Genomic DNA, 20,278 nt, shown 5'->3' with positions numbered 1-20,278 from the left:
CCGAGCTGGGGGTGGGCCAGGAGCAGGCAGGCCGGGGACAGGAGCAGCGGCTCATGGTTCCCTTGTCTCCCCAGGAGTCTGGACTTGAGCAAGTTCTGCATTGGGCAGAAGGAGGAGCAGCAGCAGCCCATGTACGACCTGTATGCGGTAATCAATCACTACGGCGGGATGATTGGCGGGCACTACACGGCCTACGCCCGGCTGCCCAGCGACAAGAACAGCCAGCGCAGCGACGTGGGTGAGGAGCCGGGCTGGGGCCGCGCCCTGTCCAGGCCGGGGCTGTGCGGGCCGGGCGCTGACCCCGCTCTCCTCTCCCCGCAGGCTGGCGGCTCTTCGACGACAGCACGGTGACCACCGTGGACGAGAGCCAGGTGGTGACGAGATACGCGTACGTCCTCTTCTACCGCCGGCGGAACTCTCCCGTGGAGAGACCCCCGCAGGGGCGCCCCCCGGAGCACCGGCCAGACATGGCCGCCGCCGCCGAGCCGCCCGCCAGCCAGGTGAGAGCTGCGGCACCTGTGTGCTGGCTGGAGCAGTGCGGGTCTCCTGCCCATCTGCTGAGGGCTCCGGGCAGCCGCTCGCCCATCGGGAGGCTTTGAGGGAGAATGGGGGGTGCAGCCACAGGCTGGGGCTTGGCATGGGGTGCCGGTGGGCAGGCACCATGGTCCAAGGGGTCCGGGACGAGTGAAGCCGTGTCATGAGAGGAGCTGGGGAGCCCGAGGGGTGGGGCAGGCGAGGGGGCAGCAGGGCCCTTCCATCCTCAGGGCTGCACTGCGGGGAGCCAGAAGGCCCCTGTGAGAGTTACGGAGCCTGAATCCCTGGTGACCCCAGTGAGGGGTCGCCCTGAGCGAGCAGCTGGGATGCCGAGGTGGCACCCAGCTGTGGAGAGGGCTCAGCCGGCAGCCCCTGCAGCGGGGCAGGAGGTGGAGGAGCCTGCAGGGAACCCTGAAAGCAGCCGGGGAGAAGCCGGCCTGCCTAGCACAGCGCTGGGGATACAAGGCTACGCGCCCCTGGAGGGGCAGCCGCTGCTGCGGCTCTTCGCGTGGCTCCAGGTTCCCCTTCCTGGCCTGTGCACCACTACTCAGAGACCCGCCGGCCCCGTGTGACCCCGCTGGCCTGCCAGGAGATGGCGCCACTCAGCCAGGCTGCCGGCCACCTGCTCTTGCTGCCCCCTTGCCCGGCGTGGTCTCGGAGGGGTGCTTTCCAGATACTCGCTTGGCTTGGCGCCCGGCTGGCTCCTTGCCTGGTTCCTCGCCCAGCTGGGTCTAGCTCACCTCAGCTCCTCGCATGGGGCTCCGTGGTCGGGGCCTGGAGCGGCTGCTGCAGGCGGGAGTCCGGCTGGCTGCGTGGCTCCTGTCCTGGAGCACCGCGGGCCCTGTGCTGAGCAGGCCCAGATCTGTGGGCGCAGCAGCGGCTAAGGAGGGGAACTCACCCAGTCTCTGCGGATCAGCGACGGCCAGGGACCCTCTCGCCAGCTGGAGGCAGGGCAGGGGAGCAGTGCGAGGTGCGCGCTGGGGCTGCCTGCAGGGGGCAGCATGCAGCTGCTCGGATTCCCATCTGCAAGCAGCAGGAGGCGCCAGGCTGCTCCCCTAGGTCACCGCCGCCATCCTGGGCACTCGGTGCCCACCTATAGAAACCGAACTGTGACTGGCTGCTCCAAGCTCTCCTGTGGCTGCAATTGGCCATCCCTGGGAATAATCCTCCTGTGATTGGCTGCCGTCTGACTGATTCTTGGTTCCCACCTCAAAAGCTGGGCTCTGACTGGCTGTCGTCTGACTGATCCGCTTGTATTTGGCAAATCTGGGCTGTGATTGGCTGGCGCCTGTGCCCCGCGCTCCTGGAGCCGCTGGTCTAGGATTACGCAGTCACTGCTGGGTGCTGGGAGAGGCCATCCTGCAAAGCCAGCCCCAACTGGCCGCCGGCCTGGCTCCTCGGCTCACCCCGAGCCCGTCTCTGCCTGCTGCTGGAGCCCAGCGCGGGGCCCGCTGGCTGCCCAGATCACAGGCTGCGAGTGCTGGGGACCTGGGAGGCTGGCTGGCCGCTCCATGGCCACGCTGCGCCTGGTGTGGGATGCGAGGCGGGTTGCTCAGTATGTTCTCCCCAAGTGCTGACGCAGGTTTCCACATCGCAGGCTTCTCTGATCTGGCAGGAACTGGAGGCCGAAGAGGAGCCCGAGGCTGGCAGGAGGCATGCCAGGACTCCCTGCCGGCGCCGCGGCCAGACGGCGAGCCAGGCCGCCCGGCAGCACCCTGACGAAGGCTGCCTCCGCTACGTTGTGCTGGGCACCATGGCCGCCATTATGGCACTCTTCCTCAATGTCTTCTACCCCCTCGTCTCCCAGAGCCGCTGGAGATAGGCGCTGGCAGGGCAGCGGCTAGCCCAGCCCTGCACGGTTCCAGCCGCCCTGGTGAGGGCTGCTCTGTGCCCAGGGCATTGGGACACCTCGCCAGGGAGGTGCTGGAGTGACCAGGCCTGCTCGCGACCATGGAGCCCTCGCCGGGCAGCCTTCCTTGCAGGATCCCGCTCTGCAGCATGCTCGGCCCGGCTCCTGGGGAGCGGGGACTCTCCAGGCTGCAGCCCTCCGGCAGCACGTGCTCTGGGGTGCAAGCAGCCGAAATGGCAGACCAGCGGAGCGCAGCTGGGGCTGGTGCAGCACCTCCCTGCGTGGGTCCCCTCTACTGCAGAGCAATCTCCCTCGTGCTAGCCGTGGGCTCTGCTCCTGGCACGCTGGCGTGGTGCTGCCTCCGGCCCCGTCACACAGAGTCATTTGGGCTCATGCCCGCCGGACTTGGCTGCCTCCCTGACGATTGGCCCGCTGGCTGTGGCCTCGTGACTAATAGTCCCCAGTGTGCAGCAGGTCTGCCTGCTCCGCCCCGCCCCTCCGCTCGCCCCCGTGTGCCGGCCGGGAGACCCACGGTCCAGCTGAGTCCAGAACGAGCTGGTGGGAGGTGGGGGCCAGTCTCCCTGCGCCTGCCTGGGGACAGGCGCGTGGGAAAGCGCGCCCGGCGCTGGGCCCAGGGAGTTCCTGCCAGGACGGCAGCAAAGGGCCCTCGTTGTGTACTGTATGGACCATATGAATAAACCGGGCTGTTCCAGCCATGCAGTGCCCGTCTCCTTTCTCTGCGCCAGGGAATGACTCGCCAGGGGCCGAGGGAACAGGCACCAGATCCCCCCATCTCTGCCGTAGTCGCGCCACTGTGTGCCGCACTCTGCTCAGCCGTCCTTGGGCTGCTCCTCACGCCCGTGCCGCTGCCCAGCCTGTGGGGGAGCCTGCGCTCACGACTCTGCCAGGAGCCCGCTGGCCCCGCTTCTCATGCCGAACGCTCCCCCACTCCGAGCGAGCCTGAGAGCTGCACGGCAGAGCCAGCCCAGGCAGGTGGGCAACGGGCTCCGAGCCTGCGTGCGCTGGGCTGGGGGGCAGAGAAGCCCTGCTAACGCTGCAGAGCTGTGGGCTAAGCTGGGAGGAGTTTGATGTGCAGAGTGGCGCTGTGGGACAGAGGCGGGTCGCTCAGCGTGGCTCGGGGTGCATGGATCTGTCCAGATTTCTGCACTGCGCCCCCGCCCGATGCAGCCCAGGCAAGTCGTCTGGTGTAGGGTGAGGCGGCCCCTACGGCAAAGACCTGGCCATCACCCACCTGCGAATGCAGCCCCGCGGCCCCAGAGTAGAGCCCACTGTCGGCCGAGCCCCCCGCCCAGACTGCCTGTGCACAGCCCCTGCTGGCGGGGGTGGGCGAGCCCCGGCTCGTGCTCCGGAGCATCTGGAGCAAGATGGGGGCGCAGCGCACAGCAGATCTGGCCTGGGACGGGCCATGCCCTTGGCGCTTGGTTGGCTTCGCAGCCTTGGCTCCGCACTGCGGTGTGGCTCCCTCGCCAGGCTGGGGCTTTGCCTTCTGCGCTGTTGGCAGCCCAGACACAACGCGGGGCGCCTGGCAGTGTCTGCTGCTTGTGGCCTTGGCTGGCTGGGTGGGGAACACGGGGCTCTGGAGTCTGTGAGGGAGACCCCTGCCAGCCGAGGAACGCTGCACCGGCCTCTCAGGGTTTCTGGATTCCGGCCCAGCGCTGAGCCGTGGTTCCTCTGTCCTCACGAGGAGGAAGAGGCAGGGCTGGGGCAAGTCTCCGCCCTGGCACCCGCCCCTCTGGGTCTCGGGCCTGGTCAGTACAGGTTCGAAGGACCTGCCATAGGGGGAAGCGACAGGTCTGCATCAGTAGGAGCTGTAGGGTCTTGCTCTTGGCCTGTGGCTTTGGCTGATCCCCACCCAGCTCTGCTAGAAAAGAGAGGGAGGGCCCTGCAAGCTAGTGCCGGGCGGCCCCGTGGCAGGGAAATTGGTGCTGGCACTGCCCACGTGGCTCCATGGGCAGCTACCAGCAAGCCGAGGGGTGGGCTGGAGAGCGTGCTCACACCGTGGCGTGGCCAAGAGAGATGGACGCCCGCGCTGGGCCTCTGCACTCTTGCCCTAGCCAAAGGAGTGAGGTCCTGGCAGCAGAGATGGCTGGAGCCCCCGTCACATAGCTCAGCAGGGCCTAGCATGCCGCTTCCCCCCACGCCCGAGCCTGCCCCTCCCTTGGGGGTCTCACGAGGCAGGCCGTGGGGATGGGATCCTGGCTCCCGCTCTGCTCTTTCCTTGGCACTGGCCGAGCTCCTGTGGGGATGTCACAGCAGGCTGGAGAAACCCATGAGCAGGCAGGAGCCGCCTGCCTCTGATCCCATGAGCCTCCCGGGAGTCGCCCCTCAGGCAGCCCTGAAGAAGCACCAGGGGACGCGGCCCCAGCGGGGTGCTCTGGATCACGGGGGGCAGCCATCTGTCAGAGTCCAAGGCCGCAAGGGACCATTGTGATCATCTCGTCTGATCGCCGAGAGCAGATCCCTGAGGAAAACGTCCAGGCTTCAGTGCTGAAGTTCCAGGGGTGGAGAATCCACCCTAACAACCCCTGGGAACCTGTCCCAACAGTTACTTCCTCTCCCTTGTTTCCCGTCGGACTTTGTCTAGCTTGAACTGCCAGCCCCAGGATTGTGTTAGACCTTCCTCTGCCGGAGCCAACAGCCCATCGCCCACGATCTGTTCCCGTGGGGCAGGGACAGGCCGGCTCGTGGGGGCGCTCACCAGACTGAGCCCCTCGCCCCTGTCACTGCAAGGCAGGTTTCTAACCCTTTCATCATCTCCTGGCTCTGCTCTGAGCCCTCTGCCATTTATCAATGTCCTCCTGACCTTGTGGGCACAGACCTGGACCCAGGACTCCCCAGCGGTCACACCCAGGCCAGATACCGAGGCAAAATCCCGTCTCTGCTCCTCCTCCAGATTCCCTCTTTATACATCCCAGGATCACATTCGCCCGTTTGGCCACAGCGTCCTGTTCGAAGCTTATGCTCCGTGATTATCCACCAGGACCCCCAAATCCTGTTCAGAGGTCCTGTTCCCAGGACAGAGCCCCCGGCCTGAGAGTACGGCCGACACTCGCTGTTCCTAGATGGATACACTTACCTTTCGCTGTAGGCAAATTGATATTGTCTGGTTGAGCCCAGTTTGCTCTGTATCACTGACTTTCTCTCATTATTTGCCACTGCCCCAATGTTTGTCATCTGCAGACTTCCAGTGATTTCGTTTTCTTCCAGGGCATTGACAAAAACATTAACTAGCGAAGGGCCAAGAACCGCTCCCTGCAGGACCCCACCGGAAACACCGATGGTTCCCCACATGCAATTCCACATTGAGACCTATCAGTGAGCCAGCTTTTAATCCATGTAATGTGGGCCACGGTAACTCTATAGCATTCTAGTCTGTTGATGAAAATGTCGTGCAAGGCCAAGTCACATACCTTACCGAAGTCTGTACATCAGCGCTATTGCCTTGATCCATCAAACTTGGAATCTCATCAGAAAATCAAGTTAGTTTGACAGGATGTTTTCTACAAACCCATATTGACTGGCATTAATTACACGATCCCCCTTTAGTTCTGCATTAATCGAGTCCTGTAGCAGCCGCTCCGTTATCTTGCCCAGGATCGATGTCAGGCTGACAGGCCTATAATTACCCAGGTCATCCCATTTACCCTTTTTAAAAATTGTTACACCATTAGCTTTCTTCCAGTCATCTGGAACTTCCCCAGTGCTCCAGGACTTCTAGAAAATCAGCATTAACTGTCCAGCAAGCTCGTCAGCCAGCTCTTTTAAAACACTTGGGTGCAAGTTATCTGGACCCGCTGATTTTAAAATGTCTGACCTTAGTAACTTCTGTTCAACGTCCTCCAGAGATACTAGTTTGTGGGCAGTAGCAGCATGTCTTCACGAAGCAAAGGTTGTAAAGGACTCCGAGAGCAGGGTGTGAAACGCCATCAGAAGGTGCTTTGCGATAATATCGAAGATATTACCAAGCCGGCTGGTGGTTGCTTGGTTCAGACTGGGGGGGACCTGCCGGGTGCTGAAAGTTTTCTTGGGAATGTGATCCATGATGCCGTCACTTACACTGACCATGCTAAAGGGAAGACGGTGACGGCCGTGGACGTGGTTTATGCTCTGAAATGACTGTCGTACTTTCTGCGGATTCAGTGGCTAAGCCTTTCTCCTGCTTTACCTTTAAAACCAAACCAGCCGGAGAGAGGAGTGGCATGGGGGGAGGAGGAGGAGTCTGCGTTCACAGTGTTTTCCACCAAACACCGAGCAGAGATATTGATACACCTCCTCTCCCTTTTCTGCGTGTTTATTGCGAATTCTACCATGTCCCTCTAGTAACGCACCAGGACCATTGTCAGGATTCCTTTGGTCCTAATACACTTCAACTCCTCCTTATTGTTCTTAACTCTGCTGGCCATAGATTTCTCCTTGTGTCCCCTGGCTTCCCTTACCAAGTTTCCACAGTTCCGAGCTTCTGATTTATATTCATTACCTTCAACTGCCCCTTTCTTCCATTTGTTGTGTAGGTTTTTAAAATTTATATCCTAGAAAGAGTTGCCTCCACTTCCCCTCTGAACGAGGTTGGAGTCTTAACCAACGCAGCCTCCTTCCTTGCGTGTGGCTTTTTGAGCGGCCAGGCCAGTGCTGAGAAACCATTGCCGATGATCAGTCACGTTTCTTCCTCCTGGCTGCTTGGCTCAGACGTGGTTGCAGCTTTGTGACCTTGGTCCTTTTAAAGCACCGTGTGTCTGTCTCCCGGAGCGGGACTTGCCCCTCAGTTAACGTGAATGCTGTGCTCAGGGGTCAGTCCCCCTTTCTCTGGCCAGGCCCGGCCTAATGTCGGATTCCCACGGGTTGGATACAACGCTTGGAGTGAGGAAATTGCCCTCTCATGCTGGCGTGGCTGTTCCGAGGGCGCCCCCTGCTGGCGGCGTGCTGCCATGACGGCCGTGTGCCCGAGCCCCTCCTCCTTGTAGGGGGCCCCCCCAGGGCTCTTCCTTGAGCACCCTCCTGCTGCAGTGCTGGCTGGCTGGCTCCTCAGCCCGGGTCCCACCCCCTCCTGGGAGCGCGGCGCTGGCATGGCCTGGCTAGGAACAACCCTCCCGTTGTCGGCTCAGGCTCCCTAGAGCGGTGCAGGGAGGCGTGGCTGCAGCTCAAGCTGGACAGGGCTGCCCGGTCTGTGCCTGCAGGAGAGCGTGGGCCTGGCCCTGGCACCAGCTGGGCATCCGGGCACAGCTGCCCTGCTGCAGACAAGGCGACCTCCCCGCCCGCGTGCAGGGGCCTCTGCTGCTCGCTCAGGCAGTGGAGGAAGCTGGTGGAGTGGAAGGTGCCGGGAGGTGCCGCTGGCTCTGGGGCCCTCGGCGTTGCTGCTGCCTCCTTGCCATGTTCTTGGGACGCCTGCTGCTGTGCGAGGCGGCTGCTGTCGGCACTCAGGGCTCGCTGCCCCGGCCTGCCGTCCACATGGGTGTGTGTACACACACCCGCTGTACACGTGTACACACACACGCACCTCTCTGGGCTGGGGCCGTGCTCTGAGCCCCGCTGGGGCCCTCACCCTGCTCAGTAACGCTGCTGCCCGGGGGGACGGGGGGAGGATAGGAGCTAGTCTGGGCCTGGCCCTGCACCATGGGCATGAAGGGGTGAAGGGAGGGCTGCCCCCTCTGACCTCCTTGTTCTGTTTGCAGGGCATGAACCCCGTGTCGTTCGGCTCCAGCGTCGCCCCCGAAGGAGGCCCCCCGTTGTCCCCTGCCGGGCTCCCGGATCGCTTTGCCAGCCCTGCAGAGTGCCCCGCCCCCTCCTACAGCAACATGGAGGAAGTCGACTGAGGCGCAGCTGGCTGCTGGCGGGGTGGATGTGCAAGGGCCTGTTCTGTGGCTTCCCCCCTCCTGCCCTTTGCTGGGGGTCCCTGCCTGGCCCTTCTCAAGCACTTTCCTCTCGGCCCCTGCACGCTGCCCTGCTGGGTAACGGTTTCATTGGCTGCCAGGCAGGGGCAGGGATAGGAGAGCCCAGAGCTGCATGGACTGTGGGGGCCTGGGGCAGCTCGCTGGGGATCACCTGGCCCCAACCCTCCATCAGCCTGTGGCCCAAATGGGGACAGAACCTGCTGCTCCTTTGCGGGGCTGGGGTTGGGGTTCCTCCCTGCCCCCCAGGGCCTGGCAGCTCCCTGCGATGGTAGTTGGCAGGGTGGGTGTGGGGCAGCCTGGGCACTGCCCTCAAGGGCAGGCTCCCTCTCCAGGGGCTGGGCTGCCGGCCCGGGGCCCAGGCAGGGCCTGCCTAGGGTGGCGTTGCCCGCTCCTTGTGTTGCTGTTGCCAGCATCCCCGTGGTGCCCATGCAGCAGTGGGAGCCTGGCACGGGGGGGTCGCAGCCCGGCCCTGCTCCATTCTGCCAGCTCAGGCTGGACCGGGTGAGAGGAAGGCAGGTGCCTCTGCGAACGGGCGCTAGAGCCAGTGGCTGGGGCAGCCTGGATGGGCACATGCCCTGGCCCAGCAGCCCCTCCCCGGGGCGTGGGCCCCCTCCCCATTCTCCGGTGCATTGGCGCGTTCTCTGGAATCTCGTTCTCTGGCCCCTGGCCCTCGACTGCTGCTGTCTCCCCCGATTCTCCCCGGGCGGAGCCGCTGCCCCCTCCCGCCAGCCGCTGCTCCCCCTCACTTTGTATAAAGTTGGTGTTTGTCTTGAGTCATTAAATTCTACTGAACTCTGCCTGGGGCTGTGGGGCCCGTATGTGGGGTGCTGGGCCTGGCCACCCCATGGGGGGTGCTGCCCTGGGCCTCTGCCCACCTGGAATTGCAGTGAAATGCCCTCGCTTGCAGCAGCGGGCCAGGCCTGAGTCGGGCAGCAGAGTGCCAGCCCTGAGGGTGTGGGGGGGCAGAGAGAGAGCCCTGCAAAGCCGCGGTGCCCATTTCCACAGGGCTCTAGGCATCAGCCAGAGTGGGGCCAGGGCAGGGAAAGGGTGGGGCAGGCCAGGAGAGGGGGCGGGGCTGGAGGGGTGGGGGTAGGGCAGGGCAGAAGGGATTGGGCTAGTGGGGGATGGGCAGGAGGAGTGGGGGCGGGGTTGGGCTAGCAGGGGATGGGCAGGAGTGGGGCTGGGATAGGGTGGGGCAGGCCAGGAGAGGGGGTGGGCTTGGGCTAGCAGGGGGGGGGCAGCGTATGAGGAGTGGGGCCAGGGCTGGGCTAGCGGGGGATGGGCAGGAGGAGTGGGGACGGGGTTGGGCTAGCAGGGGGGGCAGGGTATGAGGAGTGGGGCCGGGGATGGGCTAGCGGGCGCTTGCCCCACACACTTTCGCAGTCCTGCAGCCGGTGGGGGTGGTGCCAGTGGGCCGCGCGGCTGCAGCAGCTGCTGGGACTTGGGGCCCGGGACCCCCATTCGCAGGACTGGGAGCAGCGATGGCTGCTGCGGGGCGCGGTGCCAGCCCCCCACGGGCGAACAGAGCCAGCCCAGTGTGATGATGCTGTTCTGGCGGAACCCAACTGAGAGTGCCAACTCAGGACAAATTGCTCAAACAGGGCAGTTACAGCCCTAGGCAGGGGTTTTTCCACCTCTAAGGCCTGGTCTACACTAGGACTTTAATTCGGATTTAGCTGCCTTAATCCGAATTAACCCTTCACCCGTCCACACTACAGAGCCAGTTAATTCGAATTAAAGGGCCCTTTAAATCGATTTCTGTACTCCACCTCGACGAACGGAGTAGAGCCTAAATCGATTTTGTTAATTCGAATTAGGGTTAGTGTGGACGCACACCACCGAATTACTGTGTTTAAGTTAATGGGGTAGTGTGGCCGCACACCACCGAATTAATGTGGTTTAAAACCGAATTAAGGTGCTTAGTGTGGCCGCGCACAATCGAATTTATACAACCTGTTTCCCAAATTCGAATTATCTAAATTCGGATTAATCCTGTAGTGTAGACATACCCTTAGGCAAACCAAACCAGCCAGACTAAGAGGACTTCGGTCTCACCCCACTGGCTAACCGCAAGTCTCACAAGCAATCTCCTTAGACACTCCAGTTTCCCAGTATCACCACCAGTGCCACTCGTTATGGGGACAAATGGTTATGAAAACCAACACCCCAGTAAAAGAAAAAGGTTCTCCTGATCCCAAAGGACCAAGCCCCAGTCCCAGGTCAATATACAAATCAGATCTTACCCACAAATCACGCTGTTGCCAATCCTTTAGAACCTAAAATCTAAAGGTTTATTCATAAAAGGAAAAAGATAGAGATGAGAGTTAGAATTGGTTAAATGGAATCAATTACATACAGTAATGGCAAAGTTCTTGGTTCAGGCTTGCAGCAGCGATAGAATAAACTGCAGGTTCAAATCAAGTCTCTGGAATACATCCCCCGCTGGGATGGGTCCTCAGTCCTTTGTTCAAAGCTTCAGCTTGTAGCAAAGTTCCTCCAGAGGTATGAAGCAGGATTGAAGACAAGATGGAGATGAGGCATCAGCCTTATATAGTCTTTTCTAGGTGTAAGAACACCTCTTTGTTCTCACTGGAAAATTACAGCAAAATGGAGCCTGGAGTCACATGGGCCAGTCCCTGCATACTTTGCTGAGTCTCAAGGCATATTGGCCTTCTCTCAATGAGTCCATTGTATAGCTGATGGTCCTTAATGGGCCATCAAGCAGGCTAGGCAGAGCTAATCCCAGCTTGTCTGGGATGTCACCCAGAAGCATAGCATAAGTTTGCCATACAGACAGTATAGAGCCAATATTCATAACTTCAACTACAAAACTGATACACACATATAGACAGCATAATCATAACCAGTAAACCATAACCTTGTCTTAGACACCCCATTTGACCCCCTTTATACAAGATTTGGGTGCCACTACAGGACCTTGGTTGCAACAATGATCTATATGGTTCCAGTTTATGTCAATAACGTCACACCCCCAACGCAAAATTGATGCAGGAAGGGATGACACAAACATCACTGACTGCATCCCAAGAGCTCCCCATCCTTGGGTCTGTCTCACTACAGCTAGTATTGGGTTAGAAGCCATACCAGTGTACAACAGAAATGGTTTATCAAAGTCATGTTTAACAACATGATTGAACCTCTTTACAAACTCAAGGTAAAACTTAGTTAGAACAATAGTGGATTGGATCTGCTCTTGCAGCATGGTTCCTGAATGTCTCATGTGATCTTGCCAAGAGCTAAAGCAAACAGCTACTTTATCCATACAAGCTCTGGCAAATATTTGGAACCCAATTAACATCAAGTTAATGTAGATATTAAGGTTGTTTACAGTACAGGAATCTTGGCATTTAGCCATGAAAGCAATATGGTAGTGTGCCTCAGTCTTCCTTTTCACGCAGCACATTAGGGCTGGAATGTCTTTTTCCTTGTGAAAAGTTCCAATATTGTTTACAGGCATTAACTGTGAAACACCAGTGTAACAAGGCCTTTTACCATAACGTGTGTTCTCATGTATTCCTTTTAACATGTTCAAGGGATTCTCCAAAAGATTAGGCACATTATACATTTTTACAGTTTGTGGCCATAGCAACACATTCATTACAAAATTTACCATTAGCAATAACAACAAGTTCATTGCAAGTGTCCATCTACAATCATGTTCGTCATGCCCCACCTTTGGCTTAATACCATTTGAGTTTGGGCACTTCGGGGTCAACCTGTGGCTTCCCTTTGCAAAATTCAGTTCTCTTTCCTCCTTGTCCTGCAGGATCAAACCCTGATTTCTCTTGCTTAACAGAATTCACTGGCTGATGGGGTGGGCTCTCTGTGCTAACAGCTATTAGCAAGTCCTTCCTCTCCCCGCCAGGCAAGTAATTTGCACTACCCCAGACCAGAGCCAGTCCACCAGTTTTCATATTCGTAACTGCTATCATTTCCAAGGCTGGACTCTGTCTTACAGAGATACCACACAAATCTAAATAGTCTGACGGTGAGAGTTTGCTTGCTCTCCCCTGCATCCTCCAGCATTTAGCCATAAAACTGCTCTGCTCCGACACATCAGTAACCAAATCTGTCCTCAGACCCTGAAGCACAAACTGCTCATTTAAAGAATTAGAATGGAGACATTCCTGTTCCAACACCATTGTCTCCCCCACAAGTTGGCCCCACACAGCCACTTGGTTATAGGGCTGCCTCAATTCCTTAACAACTTTTACTTTCTCTGAGACCTTCTCAAAGCTACCCACACTGGATCTTTCAAAAGGACAGTTAGTGGATCCATTCACAACAGACAACTCCTGGCTGTTAGGAACTGAAACTTCCTTGATTAAATCACTCTCACACCCTTCAGTTGCAGTGAACTGCTTGCACAGATTACCATGAGGATTTCTTTCCCCAGGAGCTTTTCTAAGCAGCAATTCACCCCTCACAGAAATTCTGCCCTTACCCTCTTCACCTAGGGCTTGCTCTAAAGGAACACTTTCCTGAGCAACAACAGACTCTGTCTGGGTCTTACTTACATTCAGGATCACCTTTGGCCCATCAGGCAGATTTCTACACAATCCCCTTTCAGGCAAACCCATAGACTCACTAGATGAAAGGTCAGAAGCATTCTCCTTTCCTTTGCCACACACAAGCTTAGGAATTTTGTCCTTTTTGCTACAAGTTGTTAAACTGTCCGTAGGTACCACAACCAAATCACCTTTCTGCTCTCCTTGTGCCCTGGCTAGGGTATCACCCTGATTAGACAGAGTTGTTACACCCTTCTCCAACCACACATGAGCAACAGGCAAAATACAAGCACCAGAATTGTCTGGTCTCTGGGATTTTGCTAAGACACGAACTGGATGCAACCTAGTTCCAGTGCCATTCTCCCCAGCAGACACAAACTTGGGACCATTTCCTTCCTGGGCTTTAGTTGAATCCAGAACCAAATCTGAGACAACTGCACTATTCTCAACCATCACAGGCTGAAAGGCACCCTCTGTCTGCTCCACAGACAAAAAAGAGTTGGAGACACATTTTCCTTTACTAGACATACCGTATGGGATTTCATTTCCCTTGTCCCAGCACACAGGGCTGTTCACAGACAACTGCTTGGAGACTGGGGTAGCTTCCTCCATAGGCAAGTCAATACCCCTGACAGACACAGGCACATTTCCTTCACTGTCACTATTCTTCACACAGGAAACAGGTAAGGTATAGGGACACTCATCTTCCACTCTCCTTGCCTTCCCAAACTGCTGACTAGATAAAGCCATCAGCTCACAAGACTGCCTAGGCTCATCCAAAATCTCCTTGTTCTCCTCTCCCTTCGCTTGATCTAATTCCAGATTTGCTTCTGAGACATTAGATAGACATTCAGAAACTTCATTCCCAGCCAAACAGCTACTTTCCAAAGACAAACTTTTGGAGAAACCCTCCATAGGCACAACCTTAGGATCAATCCTCTCCTGTGCCTGGTTTGTGTTAACTTGACTGACCATAGCTTTAATATCATTTCCAATCATCATATCCTTAGGGATTGTGTCTCTTACTCCCACAACCATGGTGCCCTCAAATCCCTTCCATTTCAGGTGGATTTTAGCCAAAGGCACCGTGACAAAATACTCAGAAAAGGCTACAACAGTCACATCTTCACCTGGCCAATAATCTTCCTTCCTGACAAGATTTGCTTTAACCAACGTGATATCTGCTGCGGTGTCCCTCCATGCCATACACCTCACTCCATTCACTTCTGCACTGCTAATAAACTCTGCATTATTTCCCCCATATTTAGCTTTAATATGAGTTTTAAGGTCAAAGTTTTCAGAGACCACAGAAACAGCATTTGCACACAGGGCACCAATGCTGGGCTCTGTGTAGCTTGCCTGTGAGTTTATAACAACAGGGTTAGCATTGGCCGTGGCATTTGGGGTTGCTGGTTTTGGGCTGCCCTTCAGTGTCGGGCAGTCTGGTCTCATGTGGCCCAGCATACCACAGTGATAGCATGTAACCTGTTCCGTCCTGGGATGTGAGTTCCTACCCTCCGGGCCCCCTTGAACTCCTTTAGAAGAGTCAGGTTTACTTTTAAATCCTTCCCTCCTCTTGAACTGGGGAGAATGGTGATTAGTTTTCCCCGGGGTTTTACACCCTTCTCGAGCCCTGTTTTGGGTGTGGGCATCCGCAATCTCTGCTGCCCGTAGGACTGACTCAGGGTCCCTATCACACACAGCTGCTCTCACATGGTCAGGCACAATGTCTAAGAACTGTTCCAAAGTTATTAAATCCAGCAGTTTTTCAAAACTCCCATGCGCCTTGGCTCCCATAACCCACTTTTTAACAAAACCCATCAGCTTATGAGCACATTCTACAAAAGTACAATCATTAGACATCTTAAACTTTCTAAACTTAACTCTGTAAGATTCAGGAGTAACCTTGAACCGCCTTAACACAGAATCCTTAAACCGCCCATAATCCAAGGCTTCTTGTTCCCCCAAGTCATTAAATACCTCCCTGGCTTTTCCAGTCAGTCTGGTCAGCAGGACAGGCATTCGCTGACCCTCGGGGATCTGGTACAGATTGCAGAGGCGTTCAAAGGTAGACAAAAACTCCTCTATATCCTCAGTATCATTGTAAATGGGACACATCCTTTCCCAGTTCTTCTCATGGCGGGGGGGAAGTGGAGTACCAGGTGGGGATGACTTTCTCCGCTCTTCCATTACTTGGAGCTGAAGTCTGGCCGTCTCCTGTTCCATCTTGTGAGTCTCCTGTTCAGCAGCGAGCAGCTCTAGACGTCCCTTACGAGCTCTCTCTTCTAATTCTGCTATTTTTTGCTTCTCCAGCAATCGAAGATCTGCTAGCTTCTGTTCATGCTCAAATTGCAGTTCACTTGTCACCTTTTGCATCCTAATTTTTTCTGCATCTTCTGCAGCCTCAGGTAAGGGCTGTGCTCTTGCCCCCTGATCACTGGCTATTAACAGATTTCTCAGTTCTTCCTTTGCAGCTTTCTTTCTAAAGCTTATCCTCTTTTCTGAACACAAATTTTCCAGGGCTTTTTTGCCAAGTCCCTCATATGCTCTTTGCTCAGCCATTGCAGCAGCTCTTTAACCAACAAAACTCTCAATCCCAAAATTCAAATTTGGATAGCGTGGGGTTCTGACCCAAAGCTTAATTGACCTGGTTCTGTGGATCCAAGCACGACTACGCCACTGTGACAATGCGGTTCTGGCAGAACCCAACTGAGAGTGCCAACTCAGGACAAATTGCTCCAACAGGGCAGTTACAGCCCAAGGCTGGGGTTTTTCTACCTCTAAGGCAAACCAAACCAGCCAGACTAAGAGGACTTCGGTCTCACCCCACTGGCTAACCGCAAGTCTCACAAGCAATCTCCTTAGACACTCCAGTTTCCCAGTATCACCACCAGTGCCACTCGTTATGGGGACAAATGGTTATGAAAACCAACACCCCAGTAAAAGAAAAAGGTTCTCCTGATCCCAAAGGACCAAGCCCCAGACCCAGGTCAATATACAAATCAGATCTTACCCACAAATCACGCTGTTGCCAATCCTTTAGAATCTAAACTCTAAAGGTTTATTCATAAAAGGAAAAAGCTAGAGATGAGAGTTAGAATTGGTTAAATGGAATCAATTACATACAGTAATGGCAAAGTTCTTGGTTCAGGCTTGCAGCAGCGATAGAATAAACTGCAGGTTCAAATCAAGTCTCTGGAATACATCCCCCACTGGGATGGGTCCTCGGTCCTTTGTTCAAAGCTTCAGCTTGTAGCAAAGTCCCTCCAGAGGTATGAAGCAGGATTGAAGACCAGATGGAGATGAGGCATCAGCCTTATATAGTCTTTTCCAGGTGTAAGAACACCTCTTTGTTCTCACTGTGGAAAATTACAGCAAAATGGAGCCTGGAGTCACATGGGCCAGTCCCTGCATACTTTGCTGAGTCTGAAGGCATATTGGCCTTCTCTCAATGGGTCCATTGTATAGCTGATGGTCCTTAATGGGCCATCAAGCAGGCTAGGCAGAGCTAATCCCAGCTTGTCTGGGATGTCACCCAGAAGCATAGCATAAGTTTGCCATACAGACAGTATAGAGCCAATATTCGTAACTTCAACTACAAAACTGATACACACATATAGACAGCATAATCATAACCAGTAAACCATAACCTTGTCTTAGACACCCCATTTGACCCCTTTATACAAGATTTGGGTGCCACTACAGGACCTTGGTTGCAACAATGATCTATATGGTCCCAGTTTATGTCAATAACGTCACACCAGCCCCAGGAGGTTCTTCCGGCTCAGCTTTGAGTGCTTCGTGGATTGTTTGAGCCCCTGGCCGGCCCCGGGTAAGGGGGGCAGGAGCCTGGGGGCAGGTCAGGGGCTGCGGCCCCTTCCATGAGCAGCCGGGGCGGCTGAAAGGGCCGTGCACCCTGCGAGCGGCCCCAGGGTAGGGACAGCCCGGTCTGGCGCCCATCCCCCTGGCCTCGGGCCCAGCTCCGCCTCACCAGCCCTGAGGTGGAGGCGCTCGGGATTCGCCGAGTCACGCTGGGGACAGGGTGGGAAAAAGGGGTCCCCTCCCAGTCACTTGGGGGGGCAGGCTGGGCTGTGGTGTCCCTTCCAAGCCCCCCTGTGTGAATCCCCCCACCCTGGCTCCGCTCCCTGCCGAGGGGGCCTGTCAGGGCAGTGCTCCAGACCCCTGTGGGTTGGCCACACGCAGGCCCCTGGCACCCCCAGCTGGCCGGGGCAGGGCGTCCCTCGGCGGGCGGGGCTGTGTATGAATTCAGGTGCTGCCCGCTGGGTGGGGTGGGGGGTTGCCGGACTGTGTCCTGCCCAGGGCTGTGGGTGCTCACAGGGCACCGAGCCAGCTGGGGCAGGAGAGAGCTGTCACCACCCCCTTGGTGGGGCCCTGGGCCCCGACACCAGCCCCATCCCCGACACCTGTGCCACAAGAACGCAGGGGTGAGGGAGTGGGCAGGGGACCCCACTGCTCGCCAGCTACGGTGCCCGTCACCATGGGCCCTAACCCTGCTTTGCTTCCATGCTCCGGCCCCCAGACCTGCCCCAGAGCCTGGTGCAGCCTGAGCCGCTGTGGGGCACCGGAGCTGCTGACCAGAGAGCTGCTCAGTGTGGGGCTGGACACCACGGGCACCTGCCTCCTCGCCCCGCCCCACAGAGAAGCTGTGAGCTGACTTGGGCGCCCGCCTAGGACTGGGAGCAGCAGATTCCCGCTCCCCCCGAACGTGCTGGAGGGGCCGGGGGGAGCACAAGGCACCTCTGTCCATTCCCTGCTGGAACCGTGCCCTGGGCATGTGTTCTTGTTGCACCTAGGGGGCGGGGGGAGCTGGGGGCTCCCCAGGTACCTCGTGTTGGTCCCCCATCCAGAAGGGGGTCCCTGGGTCCCTGCAGTGTTTGCACCCCACCCCGCTGAGCTTCCCTGCAAAGCTGGCCCCACACGTGACTCTAACCCTCACAGAGCCCCCTTAGCACCTTTCATCAGTCAATCTCGCAGCCCCTCGCAATCAGCCCCCGTGTCCTCGCGCACCTGCCCGGCCCCCTTCCGCAGGAAGGGAACTGAAGCACAGCGACTGGCCCACAGTCACAGGAGTCGTGGAGGAGCATCTACCATGTCTTAGGCCTGGATCCTAGCCCCTGAGCCAGCCTTCCCCTCGCCCCGACGCCTGTGTGCTCAGGCCTGCAGGAGTGAAATCAGGAAGGCCAAATCACTCTTGGAGTTGCAGCTAGCAAGAGATGTTAAGAGTAACAAGAAGGGTTTCTTCAGGTATGTTAGCAACAAGAAAGTCAAGGAAAGTGTGGGCCCCTTATGGAATGAGGGAGGCAACCTAGTGACAGAGGATGTGGAAAAAGCTAATGTACTCAATGATTTTTTTGCCTCTGTCTTCACAAAGAAGGTCAGCTCCCAGACTACTGCACTGGGCAGCACAGCATGGGGAGGAGGTGACCAGCCCTCTGTGGAGAAAGAAGTGGTTCGGGACTATTTAGAAAAACTGGACGAGCACAAGTCCCTGGGGCCGGATGCGCTGCATCCGAGGGTGCTAAAGGAGTTGGCGGATGTGACTGCAGAGCCATTGGCCATTATCTTTGAAAACTCATGGCGATCGGGGGAGGTCCCGGATGACTGGAAAAAGGCTAATGTAGTGCCCATCTTTAAAAAAGGGAAGGAGGAGGATCCGGGGAACTACAGGGCAGTCAGCTTCACCTCAGTCCCTGGAAAAATCATGGAACAGGTCCTCAAGGAATCAATTCTGATGCACTTAGAGGAGAGGAAAGTGATCAGGAACAGTCAGCATGGATTCACCAAGGGGAAGTCGTGCCTGACTAACCTAATTGCCTTCTATGATGAGATAACTGGCTCTGTGGATGAGGGGAAAGCAGTGGACATTTTATTCCTTGACTTTAGCAAAGCTTTTGATACTGTCTCCCACAATATTCTTGCTGGCAAGTTAAAGAAGTATGGGCTGGATGAATGGACTGTAAGGTGGATAGAAAGCTGGTTAGATCGTTGGGCTTAACGGGAAGTGATCAATGGCTCCATGTCTAGTTGGCAGCCGGCATCAAGCGGAGTGCCCCAAGGGTCGGTCCTGGGGCCGCTTTTGTTCAATATCTTCATTAATGATCTGGAGGATGGTGTGGACTGCACTCTCAGCAAGTTTGCAGATGACACTAACCTGGGAGGCGTGGTAGATACGCTGGAGGGTAGGGATAGGATACAGAGGGACCTAGACAAATTAGAGGATTGGGCCAAAAGAAACCTGATGAGGTTCAACAAGGACAAGTGCAGAGTCCTGCACTTAGGTTGGAAGAATCCCATGCACTGTTACAGATTAGGGACCGAATGGCTAGGCAGCAGTTCTGCAGCAAAGGACCTAGGGGTTACAGTGGACGAGAAGCTGGATATGAGTCAACAGTGTGCTCTTGTTGCCAAGAAGGCTAACGGCATTCTGGGCTGTATAAGTAGGGGCATTGCCAGCAGATCGAGGTGATCATTCCCCTCTATTCGACATTGGTGAGGCCTCATCTGGAATACTGCGTCCAGTTTTGGGCCCCACACTACAAGAAGGATGTGGAAAAATTGAAAAGAGTCCAGCGGAGGGCAACAAAAATGATTAGGGGGCTGGAGCACATGACTTATGAGGAGAGGCTGAGGGAACTGGGATTGTTTAGTCTGCAGAAGAGAAGGATGAGGGGGGATTTGATAGCTGCTTTCAACTACCTGAAGGGGGGTTCCAAAGAGGATGGCGCTCGGCTGTTCTCAGTGGTACCTGATGACAGAACAAGGAGTAATGGTCTCAAGTTGCAGTGGGGGAGGGCCAGGTTGGATATTAGGAAACACTATTTCTCTAGGAGGGTGGTGAAGCACTGGAATGCGTTACCTACGGAGGTGGTGGAATCTCCTTCCTTGGAGGTTTTTAAGGCCCGGCTTGGCAAAGCCCTGGCTGGGATGATTTAGTTGGGAATTGGTCCTGCTTTGATCAGGGGGTTGGACTAGATGACCTCCTGAGGTCCCTTCCAACCCTGATAGTCTGTGATTCTGTGACACACACTCAGCAGCATGAGGCTGCCCCAGTCCTTAGATGGGAATCCCACGGGGAGCCGGGGCTGCAGGGAGCAGTGGAGATGTTGGAAGCCTTAGGAGGCGTCCCTGGCAGTCACCACTGACCCTGAGGCCCCACTGCCATGCTGGGGGCCTGTGCTGCAGGGAGCAGGGCTCAGCAGGGGGCGCTCTCCCCTGGCCGGCAGGGCTGGCCCCAGGGCGGTGCTAGGGGGTGCTGTGGGGCAGGGAGAGGGGTGGGGGCTCAGCAGGGGGTGCTGTGGGGCAGGGGGATCAGCAGGGGGCGCTCTCCCCTGGCAGTCAGGGCTGGCCCCAGGGCAGCACTAGGGGGTGCTGTGGGGCAGGGAGAGGGGTGGGGGCTCAGCAGGGGGCGCTCTCCCCTGGCAGTCAGGGCTGGCCCC

General features: G+C 56.8%; 2 protein-coding genes across 2 annotated transcripts in view; one reads left to right on the top strand and one right to left on the bottom strand.

The window, feature by feature from the left end:
• Positions 1-74: 74 nt before the first annotated feature.
• On the top strand, positions 75-2,571 carry LOC113405964 (ubiquitin carboxyl-terminal hydrolase 19-like; the record flags this gene model as incomplete). Its single annotated transcript, XM_026647300.2, has 3 exons — positions 75-238; positions 322-500; positions 2,132-2,571. Coding segments are annotated over 3 exons (568 nt in total), but the record flags the coding sequence as incomplete, so codon positions are not given.
• An 881-nt stretch (positions 2,572-3,452) lies between these two features.
• LOC112113830 (ubiquitin carboxyl-terminal hydrolase 19) overlaps positions 3,453-20,278 on the bottom strand; it is a 59,807-nt gene continuing 42,981 nt past the window's right edge. Inside the window, 2 exon segments of the mRNA XM_029914473.1 lie at positions 3,453-4,173; positions 5,481-5,656. Coding sequence (XP_029770333.1) covers positions 3,453-4,173; positions 5,481-5,656 — 897 coding nt within the window.

Source organism: Terrapene carolina, unplaced genomic scaffold (genome assembly GCF_002925995.2).
Source record: "Terrapene carolina triunguis isolate 2854851 unplaced genomic scaffold, T_m_triunguis-2.0 Scaffold51780, whole genome shotgun sequence".
NCBI lineage: Eukaryota > Metazoa > Chordata > Testudines > Emydidae > Terrapene > Terrapene triunguis.
The sequence above is the reverse complement of the archived record's forward strand: the minus strand, read 5'-3'. Positions and strand labels throughout refer to the sequence as shown.